At 44.0% G+C, this 17,756-nt stretch overlaps 1 protein-coding gene across 6 annotated transcripts; it reads left to right on the top strand.

The window, feature by feature from the left end:
* Positions 1–193: 193 nt before the first annotated feature.
* Positions 194–15,622, top strand: LOC130401944 (E3 ubiquitin-protein ligase DTX3L-like). 6 transcript variants are annotated; one of them, XM_056605987.1, is made up of 16 exons: positions 194–274; positions 654–724; positions 1,313–1,414; positions 2,000–2,059; positions 2,337–2,547; positions 2,632–2,816; positions 2,914–3,124; positions 3,210–3,358; positions 9,340–9,562; positions 9,644–9,786; positions 10,838–12,049; positions 12,172–12,389; positions 13,174–14,076; positions 14,659–14,862; positions 14,959–15,089; positions 15,262–15,622. In XM_056605987.1, the coding sequence occupies exons 2-13, from the start codon at positions 674–676 to the stop codon at positions 13,241–13,243; spliced, it is 2,835 nt and encodes a 944-aa protein (XP_056461962.1). In that variant the 5' UTR covers positions 194–274; positions 654–673; the 3' UTR covers positions 13,244–14,076; positions 14,659–14,862; positions 14,959–15,089; positions 15,262–15,622. The 6 variants fall into 6 exon arrangements, with proteins under 6 accessions (XP_056461962.1, XP_056461963.1, XP_056461966.1 ...); XM_056605988.1 differs by having other exon boundaries at positions 13,174–14,089; XM_056605989.1 differs by having other exon boundaries at positions 227–274; positions 651–724.
* Positions 15,623–17,756: the final 2,134 nt, after the last annotated feature.

Here is a 17,756-nt window from a genome sequence, read left to right as displayed (position 1 = left end):
CAAGCTTGGATTTTAACTGTCGATAGGTGTGTGTGTGTGTGTGTGTGTGTGTGTGTGTGTGTGTGTGTGTGTGTGTGTGTGTGTGTGTGTGTTGCGTGCGTGTGTGGTGAATGTGTGCGTGTGTGTGTGTGTTGTGTGTGTGTGTGTGTGCGTGTGTGTGTGTGTGTGTGTTGCGAGCGTATTTGTGTGTCGCCACTAGTGGGCGCACGTCTTAGAAACAGTATCACTTTCAGTTTGGAAGAAAAGACCGTGGGGTGCGTCTGAAGCTGCTCACGTACGTATTCATAAAGGTTTATAATGTTAAATAGAGAATTAGTTAACATTATGAGGGTGGATGTGAAGTTATAATGTATAGACCAGCGGTATGTAAATCATAAGGCCCGGTAGTTTGCCTTACTAACTTCAGCCTGTACAACCGAGCCGAAACGAAAGTTTGAACGAGGTGTGTGTGAGGTTAAGCTTGAGCTGTAATGACAATATAATAATATGATAATCATTCTTATAATATACCACTTCGCCTCGCTTTCAGACCTCGTTTCTAATTATATACACACCATATATTATCATCAGTAAGGTCCACATATATATACCATATACACGTATATACACTAGTACCAGTACCATGAGTGACGTGTCTGTGTTCCCCTTAGCAGAACGTCGTCCCGACCCCAACATGACGTCCCCTACCACCAGCCTGATGGACAGAGAGGAGCCCACTGAAACAGTGAGTGCAGTGGCTTTGGTTTCGGCTTTTTTTTTTTTTGGCTTTGGTTTTTTGCTTTCTTAGGAGAAAGGAACAGTTATGTCCTGGATCAGATTTGCTGTTTTAAACGTTGGACCTTCAAATCACATTCCAGCACCTAATTAAGATGACAATCACGTTACATAACAAGTTATGTACATAGCAAGTTATGAAACATACCATTTTACAAACCAACGGGTGCAGCCGGTAGGACTGGAACCCAAGGCCAGGGGGCGAAGGCAGGGCTGCTGGAACTATGATTCCGGTCAAATAAAATATAATATTTAAATCATAATATTCAATAATAATGTCGGCCCAAAGCATCCACAACATTATTGTTATTTTAGATTAGAATTAGAGATCTTCTTTAATCAATAGATATACAAAATGTGGTGTTTGTAATGTATGATGTTATTATTCAGCCCAAAACATAACCATAAAAGCCCAACTCTGATAATGTCATGTCTATTCTCAGACGTTAACTGCTTGAACATGAGCAGGACGTCAAAAACAATAGTATACCATTATGATGTTGTATTTGATAACATGTAATGTCGTTCTTGCTTTCAGAGAGACAATTCTAACGTAATGTATCCGCATAGCGACCAGAGTGCTGGAAGTAAAACCAGTTCACAGGATTCAGAGACTAACGCCGAGGCGGTTCCTAAAGGGGTAAACCTTCCCTTCTGCACAATCACTGAGGGGAGTTGATTTAAATATATACGCTTCACACATTTTTAGGGCTAGAATTATGACGCTACATCAAGGCTAGTACTATGCTAGCTTGACGATGCTTCTGGTTAAATCAAAACTGCATTTGTCAAATTTCAATCAGAGAAAAAGATAACGTGGTTTCTAATGAAGGAGGAAAAACAACAATCAGAAATAACTCATAAAGCCTTCCGCACTCTTATTGGAGAAATATCAAATGTTTTGAAGAAATATCAAATGTTAAACTATTGCCATATTCCCCAATCTTCTAAACATGTTATATTAATAATGTTGGTCCTAAGTATCCACAAAATTCTTGTTATTTTAGATTTAGAATTAGTCACCATCTTTTAATCAATAGAATTGTGGTGTTTGTAAAGTATACATTTTATTATTCAGCCCAAAACATAACCAAAAAAGCCAAACTCTGACCATTTCTTGTCTATTCTCAGATGTTAACTGCTTGAACATGAGCAAGATGTCAAAAACAAAAGTCCATACCATTGTGTAGTTGTATTCAATAATATGTGTCTTTCTTTCTCACAGGAAAACAATTCTAACGACCAGAGTACTGGAAGTAATGATGCTGAAGAGGTTCCTAATGGGGTAAACACCTTCCCTTCTGCACAAGAACTTTGTTGATGTAGAGGCATTTATTTAAACATATACGCTTCACACATTCACACTTTTTGCATGTTAATCAGCCACACCTCCATTAATCCCAAGATTACGTGCCTGAATTAAAGGGGCAATTAGGGTAGGAACCTACATTGAATTTTATTGACGGATGCATTGAATAGAGGTGTAAGTAATGGGGCGTGTTCTGTCAGGTCACTACAATGTTATTGGCTTTTATCTTTGGTTTTTGGTTTTTCACTTTCAGACTCCCCAGAAGAAGGATACAACTGTAGCCACCGTTCATCTGAAGGTAGTCTGGCCAGAGGGAGAACCTCCACCCAAGTGGGAGACAGAACTTCAAAAAGCTCTGCAGAGTTGGTTCAACAAAAACCCCCAAAACAGAGTCGCCACCGAGTGCTCAAAGCTAACTGGTCAAATGGATGGTAGTGTGAGGCTGGAGATAACACCGGCTACAGGTAATTACAGATTTGATTTATTTTATGTAACATGAAATTAATCCCATCAAATGTGTAACAATGAAAGGTGGTTTGAATGTTAAGGGCAGGAGGACCTGTTCACTGAGGACACCCAGCTGACCCTGAGGGACCAGACAACAGCCAATGTGAGGCGTCTTAATGGGGGTGGTTCTTTCTCAAAGAACAACAATTCTAACGACCAGAGTACTGGAAGTAAAACCAGTTCACAGGATTCAGATCAACCTGATGCTGAAGAGGTTCCTAATGGGGTAAACCTTCCCTTCTGCACAAGGACTGTGTTGATAAAGTTGTTGGTTCGTTGCAGTGTTGTTGGTTTAACTTCGGTTATTGGTGTTCCACTTTCAGACTCTAAAGAAGAAGGATAAACCTGTAGCAACCATTCATCTGAAGGTAGTCTGGCCAGGGGGAGACCCTCCACGCAAGTGGGAGACAGAACTAAAAAAAGCTCTGCAAATTTGGTTCGACAAACACCAAAAAAACAGAGTCACCACCAAGTGCTTAAATCTAACTGATCAAAAAGATGGAAGTGTGAGGCTGGAGCTAATACCGGCTACAGGTAATTACAGATTTGATTTATTTTATGTAACATGAAACGAACTCTACTCAAATGTGTATTAATGAAAGGTGATTTGAATGTTAAGGGCAGGAGGACCTGTTCACTGAGGACACCCAGCTGACCCTGAGGGACAATAAGACAACAGCTAGTGTGAGGCGTCTGAATGGGGGTGGTTCTGCTCCAGTAACCCATGACACCCACCCTCCTTGGTTAATCCCATCTGCACCACCTGTGAGTAGTAATACTACTATGCCTATAGCCTGTAGGACTACTAAGCGATGAGTAGAGACACCGGGGTTAGCACCTATAGCGATGAGTAGAAACACCGGGGTTAGCACCCCTACTATAGCGATGAGTGTCATGGGATCTTTAGTGACCACAGGGAGTCAGGACCTCGGTTTAACGTCTCATCCGAAAGACGGGCAATGGGCAAGAATTAAAGAAATGATTTCCCTCCTTGTTTGTTTGCTAATATATTGCATTTTAATCCAGGAGCCTGTGAGCTGCACTGTACCGCTGGCCCACTTCTGGTACGTGAACCAGGTCTACAGAGAGGAAATGAAACGCATCGAGGAAGATAACGGAGTTCATATCCAAAAGGACGTGATGGTGTCCTTCACTGGAGCAGACCCAGACAAGGCTCTCTCTGAATTCACCGATCTGGTCCAGTCTTGTTTAGGAGACTCCACATGCTTCTCTTACTCCCATGGGCCCGGTCAAGTGGCCTGGGAGAAAGCCCTTCAACTCATCCAGCAGGGTCGAGAGAATCTCACGCTTACCGTGTCACCCCATGAGGTGGAGGTGTGTGGGCCGATGAAAAGCCTGAAGACTTTCGAAACCATTTCAAAAATGCAAAAGAAAATCCTTAATACTCCGGTTCCTGGTCCGTCATCTGCAGGGGAAGCTCAAGGAAGATCACAAAGGGTCAGCATGAACTTCAGAGACCCTCTGCGCAGCTCTGGTTTAGCAATTGATCAATTACATTGGGTTGTAATAACTACCCTCTTTAAGACAAAGTTGGCTGAACTTGAAAACAGGTTTGGGGTGAAATTTTGTTACATACAGGATAAAGTCAAGGCAAGAGCTGAAATTAAATCCAAAGACGCCTTTACCCCGGAGAGCCACGCCCTCAGAGCTCTTCTGTGTCTGTACCAGAGAGTGGCCACCTCGGTGTTGAGTTGCTCCCTGCAGAGGCAGAGCGAGAGCTACCTAGTGGAGAAGAGACTGGCTGGAATCCATGGGGTCGTCCCTGATTTACGTGGGGATCAGTTGAGGATCATCGGCCTGCCAGAGGACCTGCGCCGGGCTGTTGACCTCATCGAGAGTGACCTAGGAAGTCCCGTCTTCAGGGAGGAGGACAAGCAGAGGATTGGACACCTGAGATATGGAGTCGACTCCAGCGGAGGAAGTGACATGGCAGGGGGCGCACCCCCAGTGAGGGGGGCCTCAGGAGCTGAAGAAGAAGAAGACAAGTGTCCTGTTTGCATGGATAAATTTACAAACAGGACAACGCTGCCGTGCAACCACGCGTTGTGCAAAGAATGTCTGGAAAACTTAGTGACAAAGATGGGACCCACCTGTCCGATATGTAAAGCTATTTTTGGAGAAATAACGGGAGACCAGCCTGACGGAAGTATGACATATGAAACTCAACGTACTTCACTCCCAGGTTTCTGGAGATATGGCCATATATTGATAAAATATGAGATTCCTTCTGGAAAACAGACGGTACTAATTTTCATTTTATATCAATCTATAAAGATGCATGGATATGTTTCTTGTATCTGCATAAATGCACATATTATTTTTTTGACGTTTCTGATTACAACTCCCCCCTCCCCGTATCCCAAGACCCGACACCCCAACCCTGGGAGGCCATATCGTGGCACCCAGAGATCAGCGTACCTCCCAGACAACAGAGAAGGCAGGGAGGTGCTGACGTTACTGCAGAGAGCCTTCGACAAGAAGTTGATCTTCACGGTGGGGACCTCCGTTACCTCTGGGTCTGAGAACCAGGTCACCTGGAACGACATCCACCACAAGACCAGCATCGGTGGAGGCCCAACGAGGTAGGCTGATGTCCACGTCTTAACACACGTTTGGCTGTTTTGGAGCGGAGAGAAACGGAGACAGGAAGGATTGATCCTCTAATGTGTCAACTGTTTGGCAGCATGGCCGCAGCCAGCTATGCGGTCACTGAGGTCTGGACCTTTGTAATAATAAAAAAAAAATACATATATATATATATTGATTTTTTAATTGTTTTTTTAATCATGATTTTTAATTTATATTAGCGGCGCTATTTAAGTGTAAAATCAGGATTTGAATACGTTGATATTACAAACAAACACAAAATATAATATTTTCTAAAAGTATTTTTGTATCTCTATCTATTTAATTGTAGATAATGAGTTTTTGTGTAGTGTATTGCTTTGGTTGTGTCTGCATGTGTCTGTTTGCAGTAAATTAGCGCCATTAAAATAAAGAAATCTGGACCCCACTCATTTCTAAACCCTGGCAACGGCCCTGTTTTGCAGCTTTGGGTATCCAGACCCCGACTACCTTCGGAGGGTGAAGGAGGAACTGAAGGCGAAAGGCATCGAGTGAAGTCCTCTCATGAGAGAAACATCTGTATCATTTGAAGATCCAATCTGTGTCACTTAAACAAATCAAACCTTGAATGTATCTGTATTTTGAATTGAAACAGGGAATGTCTCATATAGGGCAAATGGTTTAATGGGAATGAATATCTTGCTGATTGTTAGGTGGAAAGGTTTGTTGAATGCGAATATATATCTACACTAGAAATTATGTTAAATTAAGAAGAGCTGGCTTCAACCGTACAATACTGTTAGCACCTTTAAAATATCAGCGCAGACTGTAAAAGTAGACAACCATTGTTTACTATTCAGTTTCTCATTGTAGTTGATTCACATAAATAACTGCCTTTTTATGTGGAAAGTATTGTAGTCAAATTTAAACAATTTATGCTTAAAAATACGAACCAATAACAAATCAGATGTGTGTTTGTGTGTGTGTGTGTATTAACTAAATATTTGCATGTTGGTGATTGAAGTTGATTGAACATTTAAAGTGTGATAATTGCATCGATCAAAGATAATCAAAACATGATAGCATAGCAGTGTGGCTTCTTAATGTTCTCATTACATTATCCAATAAAGCCAGATGATAGACAATTCTCTTTTACGTTTTGTTTCATCCTGTCCAACCTGGAGTACGTTGCTAATCCGGTCTGCAAGTCATGATAGCTCATGATGCTCTCTGGGTGTGTAACGAACCATGTGGGCGTGTCACTTGCTCTCTGGGCGTGTATCACCTTACGCACATTGGGCCCTATTTTAACAGGCTGAAACGCAAGTGAGAAGCGCCAAACGCAAGTAGCTTTGTGGGCGGTTCTATGGCGATGTTGCTATTATACCGGCAGATAAATGACTCTTGAACCCGACGCAAATCTAAAAAGGGTTGCCCTGAAATAGCCTAATACCCGTAGGTGTGGTTTGGGCGTATAAATAAACCAACGAGAGTTCCATCTCTAATCCCCTTTAAGAGCAATGCATTTGATACTGACGAGTTGATATTTTGATAGAGCGTTTGCAGTCTCTGATGAGACAGGTGCATTACTTGACCACATGAATTTCAAACGTCAAATGGCCCAGTTTATGGCCAAATAATATGGCCTCATTCACGGATGCAGACACGCGCCCGCATTCATTAATTATCTTACACATACACACACGTGCCCCCTTATTCATTCATTCTTATTAACACTCACTAGCAATAAAACAATGTTTTCAAACAATCAAATACTCATCAATCCTTAAAGTTATGGGCTTGTACACGAAAATATGTGTACACGAAAATATGTGTTTGCTGTACGGTGTTTTGCAGATGCATTGATTTAAAAGTACAACTTATTACCGCTGTACCGCTTTAAACCAGCTATTTCCTGGTTTGTGGCGGAATTGTTTTCTGAAACTGCAAAATAGCACCAGGGAACTTTTGCGCCAGAACACGCCTCCTCCTTTTGCTGAACCGTCCCTTGGGGCGCAAGATCATTCCCTTATAGTGACGCGTGCTAGTGGAGGGAAAAGAACGCTCCGCGCCAGTTGCAAACTAGCAACGACACATGCGTCGGTGTAGAAAGTCAATTGCGCTGGATGCAAGATAGGGCCCATAGTATTGTAGCGAATGTCAAAAGCAGAGGCGTTATATTCTTTCAGTGACTTTATTGAATCGTTTCAAGAGTACACCTCCAAGACCTAACTCAACAGAGCACTTGACATAGCAGTCTTCACTAGTGTTGGCTCGTTCGTTCGCGAACCGGTTCGAATTAACGAGTCTTTAGGACGAAAGAACTGAACCGGTTCGTCTCTCTCGTTCGTTCGGTCGTCTCTTTCACCATTCGATTCACCGGAAACTCGACTGAACTGGGAGGAGTCGTTCACGAATCGTATGATCGTTCAGCCTGGTTTTCGGTAGCGGTAAATCGCACCATGGAATGGACCCCATTGAACGGTTCTCAGCTTAGTCAGTCAGACTCAGTGGAGTTAGTGCTACCGGAAACTCGACTGAACGAACGAACGAACGATTCGTGAACGACTCCTCGTGGCAAACTGAATCACGCGAACTGGGTCACGGAAACGAATCATTAAATCCACCAGTAGTCTTCACTCACTCCTCACTAACTGACTTCCCCAAGCAAAGCATGATGGGAACACATATTAACCAATAGTAGTGGTATAAATAACACAACAAACATAGCCCCGGCGCTATAGTATGCTGTACGTCCTGGCACTCAAAAATAGTACTTAGCATTGTGTAGCATCTTATCCTAGCTATCTTTGTTGTATACGGGTAATGGGTTAACCTAGCAATTGTAAGTGCTTGGCACTCGGTACTACGAACATCCTTGCTGGACCGACAGCGATATGTTGTTGTTTCTCTTTCTTCTGACAAATGTACTGATTGTAAGTCGCTTTGGATAAAAGCGTCTACTAAATGCCCTAAATTTAAGTTTAAATGTTACTAATTTGGAAGGGTGGAAATGAAATGTATCATCTGCCTTGTTTGGCTTTGTGTGTGTGCGTCTGTGCGTGCGTGTGTCGCCACTAGTGGGCGCACGTCCTTGCAACACTTTCACTTTCAGTTTGGAAGAAAAGACCAGGGTGTGTCTGAAGCTGCTCACGTACGTATTTATAAAGGTTTTAGTTTATAATGTTAACTAGAGACTTAGTTAACATTATAAGGGTGGATGTAAGGTTGTAATGTAGGATACAGACCAGCGGTATGTAAACCATTAGGCCTGGTAGTACGCCTTACTAACTTCAGACTTTACAACCGGGCCGAAACGAAAGTTTAACCGAGCTGTGTGTCCTAACATAGCTTGAGCTGTGATGATAATATAATATTATAATAATCGTTATTATAATATACCATTTCGTATTGCTTTCAGAACTCGTTTATAATGAAATGTTCACCATGTATTACCAGTAAGGTCCACCGAATATACACCACGTATATACACTAGCAGGAGTGTATATACACGTATAGTACCAGAAGATCTATTAATCACCTTTTGAGTTACATGTCTGTGTTCCTCTCGGCAGGACGTCCCTGGCCAACCTGACTTCCCGACTCAACATGGCGTCCCCTGGACAGAGAGAGGAGCCCACTGAAACAGTGAGTGGCTTTGGAGGAAGAAAAAGTTATGTCATGGATCAGATTTGCTGCTTCAATCGTTGGACCTTCAAATGACATTCCAGCACTTAATTATGTTGACACTCACGTTACGTAACAAGTTATGAAACGTACCATGTTACAAACCGAATGGGTGCAGCATTGGAACCAAAGATCAGGGCAGGGCAGGAACTATCTCCTAGACTATGCTTCTGGTCAAATCAAAACTGCAACTATTATATTTCAAGCAGAGAAAAAGATAACTTCTCCGATCTTCTAAACATGTTATTTTAACAATGTTGGTCTGAGTATCCACACAATTATTGTTATTTTAAATTTAGAATTAGTGACCATATTTTAATCAATAGGAATGTGGTGTTTGTAAAGTATGTAAAGTATTCAGCCCAAAACATAACCAAAAAAGCCAAACTTTGATAATGTCTTGTCTATTCTCAGAAGTTAACTGCTTGAACATGAGGTCACTGCATTGTTATTGGCTTTTATCTTCGGTTTTGGTGTTTCACTTTCAGACCCCCATGAAGAAGGATAAACCTGTAGCAACCATTCATCTGAAGGTAGTCTGGCCAGAGGGAGAACCTCCACGCAGGTGGGAGGCAGAACTTCAAAAAGCTCTGCAAAGTTGGTTCAACAAAAACCCCAAACGCACAGTCATCACAGAGTGTGTAAGTCTAACTGATCAAAAGGATGGAAGTGTGAGGCTGGAGATAACACCGGCTACAGGTAATTACAGATTTGTTTATTTTATCTAACATGAAATGAACAATCAAATGTGTAACAATGAGAGGTGATTTGAATGTTAAGGGCAGGAGGACCTGTTCACTGAGGACACCCAGCTGACCCTGAGGGACCAGACAACAGCCAGTGTGAGACGTCTTAATGGGGGGTATTCTGCTCCAGTAGCCCATGACAACGACACTCCTCGGTTATTCCCATCTGCACCACCTGTGAGTAGTAATACTACTATGCCTACTAACCACAATAATAGTTCATAGTATTCATTGCATTTATATATCTCCTGTCATGGCACTCAGAGTGCTTTACCTAGAGCTTGGGGGTTATCACCAATCCTCCACCACCAGTGTGAAGGGCTTTCACTCGGTCACACCACAGTTTCCCAATCAGTTGGCTTTGCTCCCGTTGAACCCAACTTTCAAAACCCGTGGACTGGCCAATCAGCGATTGGGGGAGGGAGTTTTAGTTCCTAACCAGGAACATTTTCGGATAAAAATCGTTCTGATTGCTACCCTTTCGTTGGGGGCCACCATTGATTCATTCTGCAGACTGTGGTGCTGTGCTTCTTTCTTCCGTATAAATTTAAACTCCCTCCAAGTAGCGCTGATTGTTGTTGAGGGGCCAGACTGAGTTTCAGCGAGAAACTGATGTGTGACTTCTAGAGATCAGGCTAGTCTCACGAGGCTCCGCCACACACTGGAGAGGTGAGGAATGAACCTATACAATGTAAGACCAGGGCTGATGATGTGGCCATGTTGCAAGAGCCAGGTTGAGAGTTTTGGCACGACACCGGGATTAGGACCTATAGTGATGAGTAGAAACACCGGGGTTAGCACCCCTAGTATAGCGATGAGTAAAGACACCAGGGTTAGCACCCCTAGTATAGCGATGAGTAAAGACACCAGGGTTAGCACCCCTACTCTAGCGATGAGTAAAGACACCGGGGTTAGCACCCCTACTCTAGCGATGAGTAGAGACACCGGGGTTAGCACCCCTACTCTAGCGATGAGTAAAGACACCGGGGTTAGCACCCCTACTCTAGCGATGAGTAGAGACACCGGGGTTAGCACCCCTACTCTAGCGATGAGTAGAGACACCGGGGTTAGCACCCCTACTCTAGCGATGAGTGTCATGGGAACTTTAGTGACCACAGGGAGTCAGGACCTCGGTTTAACGTCTCATCCGAAAGACGGGCAATGTGTAAGAATTAAAGAAATGATTTCCCTCCTCGTTTGTTTGCTAATTTATTGCATTTTATTCTAGGAGCCTGTGAGCTGCACTGTACCGCTGGTCCACTTCTGGTACGTGAACCAGGTCTACAGAGAGAGAATGAAACGCATCGAGGAAAAAAACGGAGTTCATATCCAAAAGGACGTGAAGGTGTCCTTCAACGGTGACACCAGCGCTGGAGCAGACCCAGTCAAGGCTCTCTCTGAATTCACCGATCTAGTCCAGTCTTGTTTAGGAGACTCCACATGCTACTCTTACTCCCATGAGCCCGGTCAAGTGGACTGGGAGAAAGCCCTTCAACTCATCCAGCAGGATCGAGAGAAGTTCACGCTTACCGTGTCACCCCATGAGGTGGAGTTGTGTGGGCCAATGGAAAGCCTGAAGACTTTCAAAAAAAAAACAGAAATTCTAAAGAAAAGCCATAATTCCCAGATTCCTGGTCAGTCATCTACAGGGGAAGCTCAAGGAAGATCAGACACGTTGCACATTGATCCAGTACAGTGGGTTGTGATAACTACTCTCTTTAAGACGGAGTTGGCAGAACTTGAAAAAGGGTTTGGGGTGAAATATTGTTACATACCGGATAAGGTGAAGGCAAGAGCTGAAATGAAATCCAAAGACGCCTTTACCCTGGAGAGCGACGCCCTCAGAGCTCTTGTGTGCCTGCACCAGAGAGTGACCGCCTCGGTACTGAGCTGCTCCCTGCAGAGCCAGAGCCAGAGACACCTAGTGGAGCAGAGACTGGCTGGACTCCCTGGGGTCGTCCCTGATTTTCGGGGGGACCAGTGGAGGATCATCGGCCTGCCAGAGGACCTGCGCCGGGCTGTTGACCACATCGAGAGTGACCTAGGAAGACCCGTCTTCAGGGAGGAGGACAAGCAGAGGATAGGACACCTGAGATATGGAGTCGACTCCAGCAAAGGAAGTGACATGGCAGGAGGCGAACCCCCAGTGAGGGGAGCCCCAGGAGCTGAAGACGAAGAAGACAAGTGTCCTGTTTGCATGGATCAAATTACAAACAGGACAACGCTGCCGTGCAACCACGCGTTGTGCAAAGAATGTCTGGAAAACTTAGTGACAAAGATGGGACCCACCTGTCCGATTTGTAAAGCTCTTTTTGGAGAATTGACGGGGGACCAGCCTGACGGAAGAATGACATATGAAACTCAACGTAATTCACTTCCAGGTTTCCAGGGACACGGCAATATAGTGATCAAATATGAGATGTATCCTGGAAAACAGACGGTACTTATTATCATTTTATATTTATATATAAAGATACATGGATATGTTTCTTGTATCTGCATGTATGCACATATTTTATTTTTGAATTTACATTGCAACTTCACCCCCTCCTGTATCCCAAGGCCCGACACCCCAACCCTGGGAAGACACATTATGGCACCCAGAGATCAGCGTACCTCCCAGACAACAGAGAAGGCAGGGAGGTGCTGAGGTTACTGCAGAGAGCCTTCGACAAGAGGTTGATCTTCACGGTGGGGACCTCCCGTACCTCGGGGTCTGAGGACCAGGTCACCTGGAACGACATCCACCACAAGACCAACATCGGTGGAGGTCCATCGAGGTAGGCTGATGTCCACGTCTTAACAACGTTTGGATGTTTTGGAGCGGAGAGAGAGTGGAGACAGGAAGGATTGATCCACTAATGTGTCAACTGTTTGGCAGCATGGCCGTAGCCAGCTATGCGGTCACTGAGCAATCACTTTCTCCTCCATGCCGCAGTTCACCCCGGACTGCATTGCACTGAGTTTGACGGTTGAACGCTGATTGGCTGTTACGTTACACATGTCACTCAGTTATCACGCTGTTGAACGCTGATTGGCTGTCATCGCGACAAAAACTTGTCGCCGGTTTTCTATCGCGAAAAATTCGCCCGATACGCGTCTCTACGTTCACTTTGTATGGGATCTTGTCGCCCCGTCGCGTCTGGTGTGAACGCGCAATGCAATTCTTCCTCGGCGGCGCCATGTTTGCTGCGTTCTTAACCAAAACAAAGCAGCGTGTGTGTGACGTCACGACACATTTGCCGCGACCGGAACCGATAAGCGGAATCGTTAAGCAGGCTTGCTAATGATTCCAAGGAATCGGTTGACTCGGCACCGGTTCTGAACAAGAACCGGTTCTCGATTCCCATCCCTAACGTTGATATTACAAACACACACAAAATATAATATTTTATAAAAGTATTTTTGTATCTGTATCGATTTATTTGTAGATAGTGAGTTTGTGTGTAGTGTATTGCTTTGGTTGTGTCTGTATGTGTCTGTTTGCAGTAAATGAGCGCTATTCAAATAAAGAAATCTGGACCCCACTCATTTCTAAACCCTGGCAACGGCCCTGTTTTGCAGCTTTGGGTATCCAGACCCCGACTACCTTCGGAGGGTGAAGGAGGAACTGAAGGCGAAAGGCATCGAGTGAAGTCCTCTCGTTAGAAAAACATCTGTATCATTTCAAGATCCAATCTGTATCACTTAAACAAATCAAACTTTGAATGTATCTGTCTTTTGAATAGAAACAGGGAATGTCTCATATAGGGCAAATGGTTTAATGGGTATGAATATCTTGCTGATTGTTACGTGGAAAGGTTTGTTGAATGATGAGAATATATAGACTACATTAGAAATTATGTTATATTAAGACGAGATGGCTTCAACTGTACAAAATTGTTAGCGCCTTCAAAATATCAGCACACTGTAAAAGTAGACAACTATTTTGTTGTTTACGGTTAAGTTTCTCATTGTAGTTGATTCACATAAATAACTTTTAATGTGGAAAGTATTGTATTAACATTTAAACTATTTATACTTACAAATACAAACCAATAACAAATCTAATGCATGTTGGTGATTGAAGTTGATTGGTGTGATATTTGCATTTATAAAAGATAATCAAAACATGATAGTTTAGCAGTGTGGCTTCTTTATGTTCTCATTACATTATCAATAAAGCCAGATGATTCTCTTTTACGTTTTGTTTCATCCTGTTAGGAGTAGGTTGCTAATCCGGTCTCGTCTGCACGTCATGATAGCTCACGATGCTCTCTGGGCGTGTATCGAACTATGTGGACGTGTAACTGGCTCTATGGGCGTGTATCAAACTATGTGGGCGTGTCACTTGCTCTATGGGCGTGTATCACACTATGTGGGCACTGGGGAGGTATCGAATTATGTGGGCGTGGCATGTGCTATATAGGTCCAACACTTTCACTTTTGATTTTAAGAAGAGAATTAAGAAGCGAACCAACGGGTGAAGTAAGTTGAAAACGTATGCAACTAAACATTGTATGTGTGTGTGTGTGTGTGTGTGTGTGTGTGTGTGTGTGTGTGTGTGTGTGTGTGTGTGTGTGTGTGTGTGTGTGTGTGTGTGTGTGTGTGTGTGTGTGTGTGGTTTTGCGTGTGTGTCGAGGGGGGGGGAGTACGAGGAATAACAAACTCGGGTGTAGTTTTATCAGAACGGGGAAACGTCTGCATCTCAGACAAGAACTGGGTACGAGTGGGAGCTAAATAAGCAAGAGGCTATTTCTGAGAAAAACTAAAACGTCAGTGTCATATGACCGGTCTGGTCCCGACGTTAAATATCGAACAGATGTTAACGACTAGTAAACAATCTGTCTCACATTCAACCTGCTGACAAGCAACCCCGATTTCATATCTGTTGCTACCATAAGGCTGTAAAAAATCGATTATTCCACGCTGGGCCTGTCAACCTGTCAATAACGTAACAGGCGTTATTGACAGGTTGAACAGGCGTTATTGACACGTTCGCAATTGAAAATAACAATGACGTAATTTGTTGATAATAATGAAGGGTCGTTGATTTCTGAAAACTTTCAGCCAGGATTACCGAGATGGAAAACAAAGCCACCATTCGTCTGAAGGTAGACTGGCCAGAAGGAGTACCTCAGCAGCCGGAGGTAGAACTTCAAAAGGCTCTACAAACCTGGTTAACCAAATCCGCCAGCAGTACTGTCTGGGAGTGTCTGAGTGTAACTTCTCCACAAGATGGAGCTGTTGAGGCGGTGGTTTCAGCCTCTTTAGGTAGGCCTCATTTAATTTTGTTTATTTTATAATAAGCAAAATATAAATCCCAATGACATGTCTTTTAACACCAATTTTTTTTTTTTCAATCTCAAGAACATCTATTCACTCAAGAAACTAAGTTGACCTTGAAGCATCAGAGAACAGCGTTAGTGACTTGTGTTCTGCCTGGAGATGAGCTGCCAGGGACCCAAGCAGAAGCCTCAAGCCCCTCATCCGGATTGCCTGTAAGTAGATCTCTCTGCCGACGTCAAAAGACTCAAGGCTCACTTGTTCAGAGTTCACCTAGCATCTGCTAAATGCCCTAAATGTAAATTCAAATGTAAGTAAGGTAGAAGAGTGGAAATGAAATGCATAATCTTCCTTGTTTGTTTTTTTATTTATTGCATTTTATTCCAGGAGCCTGTGAGCTGCACTTTACCGCTGGCCCACTTCTGGTATGTGAACCAGGTCTACAGAGAGAAAATGAAACGCATCGAGGAAGAAAACGGAGTTCATATCCAAAAGGACGTGAAGGTGTCCTTCAACGGTGACACCAGCGCTGGAGCAGACCCAGTCAAGGCTCTCTCTGAATTCACCGATCTGGTCCAGTCTTGTTTAGGAGACTCCACAAGCTACTCTTACTCCCATGAGCCCGGTCAAGTGGACTGGGAGAAAGCCCTTCAACTCATCCAGCAGGGTCGAGAGAAGCTCACGCTTACCGTGTCACCCCATGAGGTGGAGGTGTGTGGGCCGATGAAAAGCCTGAAGACTTTCGAAACCATTTCAAAAATGCGAAAGAAAACCCTTAATACTCCGGTTCCTGGTCCGTCATCTGCAGGGGAAGCTCAAGGAAGATCACAAAGGGTCAGCATGAACTTCAGAGACCCTCTGCTCAGCTCTGGTGTAGCAATAGATGCAACCAACTACAAAGTGATGGCTATCGCTTATAAGGATGAAATGGCCATGATCGAAAGCAAGTTCGGTGTGAATTTGTGTTACATGGGAGATGCGGTCTGGGCCAAAGCTAAACCCGGGGGGTCTGAAGACGCCGTTACCCTGGAGGGCCACGCCCTCAGAGCTGTTCTGTGTCTGTACCAGAGAGTGGCAACCTCGGTGCTGAGTTGCTCCCTGCAGAGCCAGAGCCAGAGCGAGATCCACCTAGTGAAGGAGAGCCTGGCTGGACACCCTGGGGTCGTCCTAGACCGTCTTGGGGACCAGTGGAGGATCATCGGCCTGCCAGAGGACCTGCGCCGGGCTGTGGAGCACATCGAGAGTGACCTAGAAGGACCCATCTTCAGGGAGGAGGACAGGCAGAGGATCGGATGTTCCAAAAGTGATGCATCTCTATGCGTTATTGCATGAGAGCCAACCTCTATACAAGTTTGCTTCATTTTCTCAAAGCCCAAAAAAAATTTGAATCTCTAAATAATATGGCATGTTCCCCTACTGGACTCTGCTTTCTGCCAGGGCTCCCAGTACGCTGATGTGAATGGTTCAGAAGTAGGTGTTTAAACTTAATGAGTCAGGAAAAAAGCATTCAATCACTTCTTTAATTTATCTATCTCTATGCATTTTTTTGGCCGTACATTTATAAGGGCCCTATGCAGATTTATTTTTAATTACTTATTTAATTAGATTATATAGCAATGTTATATTAAAACTATTAAACTAAAACCATTTTAACCAATCAACAATGTCAGCCGAGACGACGAAAAAGAATGCTCTCTGTACAGTTTTTCCATTTTATTTTATTTATAACAATACCTTTTATTTAGTTTGCAGAGTACTCCAGCAAAAAGTAAAACATTATTCTCTTTCCAGAAGAAGTCTGCGTTTCCATGCATTGTGTACTATAAAAGCTATGTGACATCTGTAATTAAAAACAAAGGCTAATCAAAAACAATCCCACGAATGGTCGTATGATTTAAAACAAACACGGCGGTAAAATGATTGTACTTTCAATCGAAGACATGAAGGCAGCAGACACATCAGACTAAAAGAAACACCCCATGTTGACGCCTTGTTGTGTTGTATAAAGAACGTGTTATCGGGGTTATGATGAGATCGCTGGAGCGTTCCACATGCAGTAAGGTACGACAAACCACCGTCTGGCCGGAGCAGCGTCTGGGGTCAGTGGCAGAGCGTGGCAGCAGCAGCAGCAGCAGCACGGGGAGGGTTGGGGGGGGAAAGATAAACAGCAACAGCTAAGTAAGCGGCTGAAGGAAAAGTAACGCATTTGAGACCTGATGCTTTAGAAAAAATATGCTGAACAACAGGCCCTTAACATTTCTAAAGGCAAACTGGACTTTACCGGTTTTCCACAGGGAGGAAACGCCCAACAATCAGAGCCTATCCCTGCGGGGTGATAGTAGTCTCTCTATTCTTGTTGAGAAAGCGTTCACAGTCCGCTCATCACTGTTCACACTCGGCCTCGTTTGGTGAGCAAATCCATTCTCTTCTCTGAACTTTGCACCCACGTCCGACAACCGCCATGGCATGTCGGACCAATCACAAGCAACCTTCCATGATTCTCACCCCCCCCCCCCCCACGACACACGCCTCCCTCACCCTCCCACTGCGCACACGCTCTGAACTCACGGATTGGTGATGAAACGCACACATTTACCTGCCTTGGGTTCTACGGTATTCAAGGGTTTGTGCGATATTGATCGAGGAGAGTGTGTGGTAATACTGTGCTATATGGTGTTGCCCTCTGGTATCTTTTATATGTGCTCCACGCAGAACTCTGATAAGTCATCGTAAAAGTTGTCTCTTCCACTCTACCAACAGTGTTTTCAACAGGATTGGTACCCATGTATAAAAGAGCATCTCGGCTCCCAGTCAACGCGAACAGCTGGCACTGGTGAAATGGAACAACTCTTTTTTATACAATTCATATAAAAATAAAAAAA

The sequence above is a fragment of the Gadus chalcogrammus genome, chromosome 13 (genome assembly GCF_026213295.1).
Source record: "Gadus chalcogrammus isolate NIFS_2021 chromosome 13, NIFS_Gcha_1.0, whole genome shotgun sequence".
Classification (NCBI taxonomy): Eukaryota; Metazoa; Chordata; class Actinopteri; order Gadiformes; family Gadidae; genus Gadus; species Gadus chalcogrammus.
This window is presented reverse-complemented; position numbering and strand designations above follow the sequence as displayed.

Coding starts and splice junctions, on each gene's coding strand:
- LOC130401944 (XM_056605987.1), top strand. CDS start 674: ATGACGTCCCCTACCACCAGCCTGATGGACAGAGAGGAGCCCACTGAA. Junction 3,125..3,209: donor GGAGCTAATACCGGCTACAG/GTAATTACAGAT, acceptor TTGAATGTTAAG/GGCAGGAGGACCTGTTCACT. Junction 12,390..13,173: donor ATCGGTGGAGGTCCATCGAG/GTAGGCTGATGT, acceptor CCTGTTTTGCAG/CTTTGGGTATCCAGACCCCG.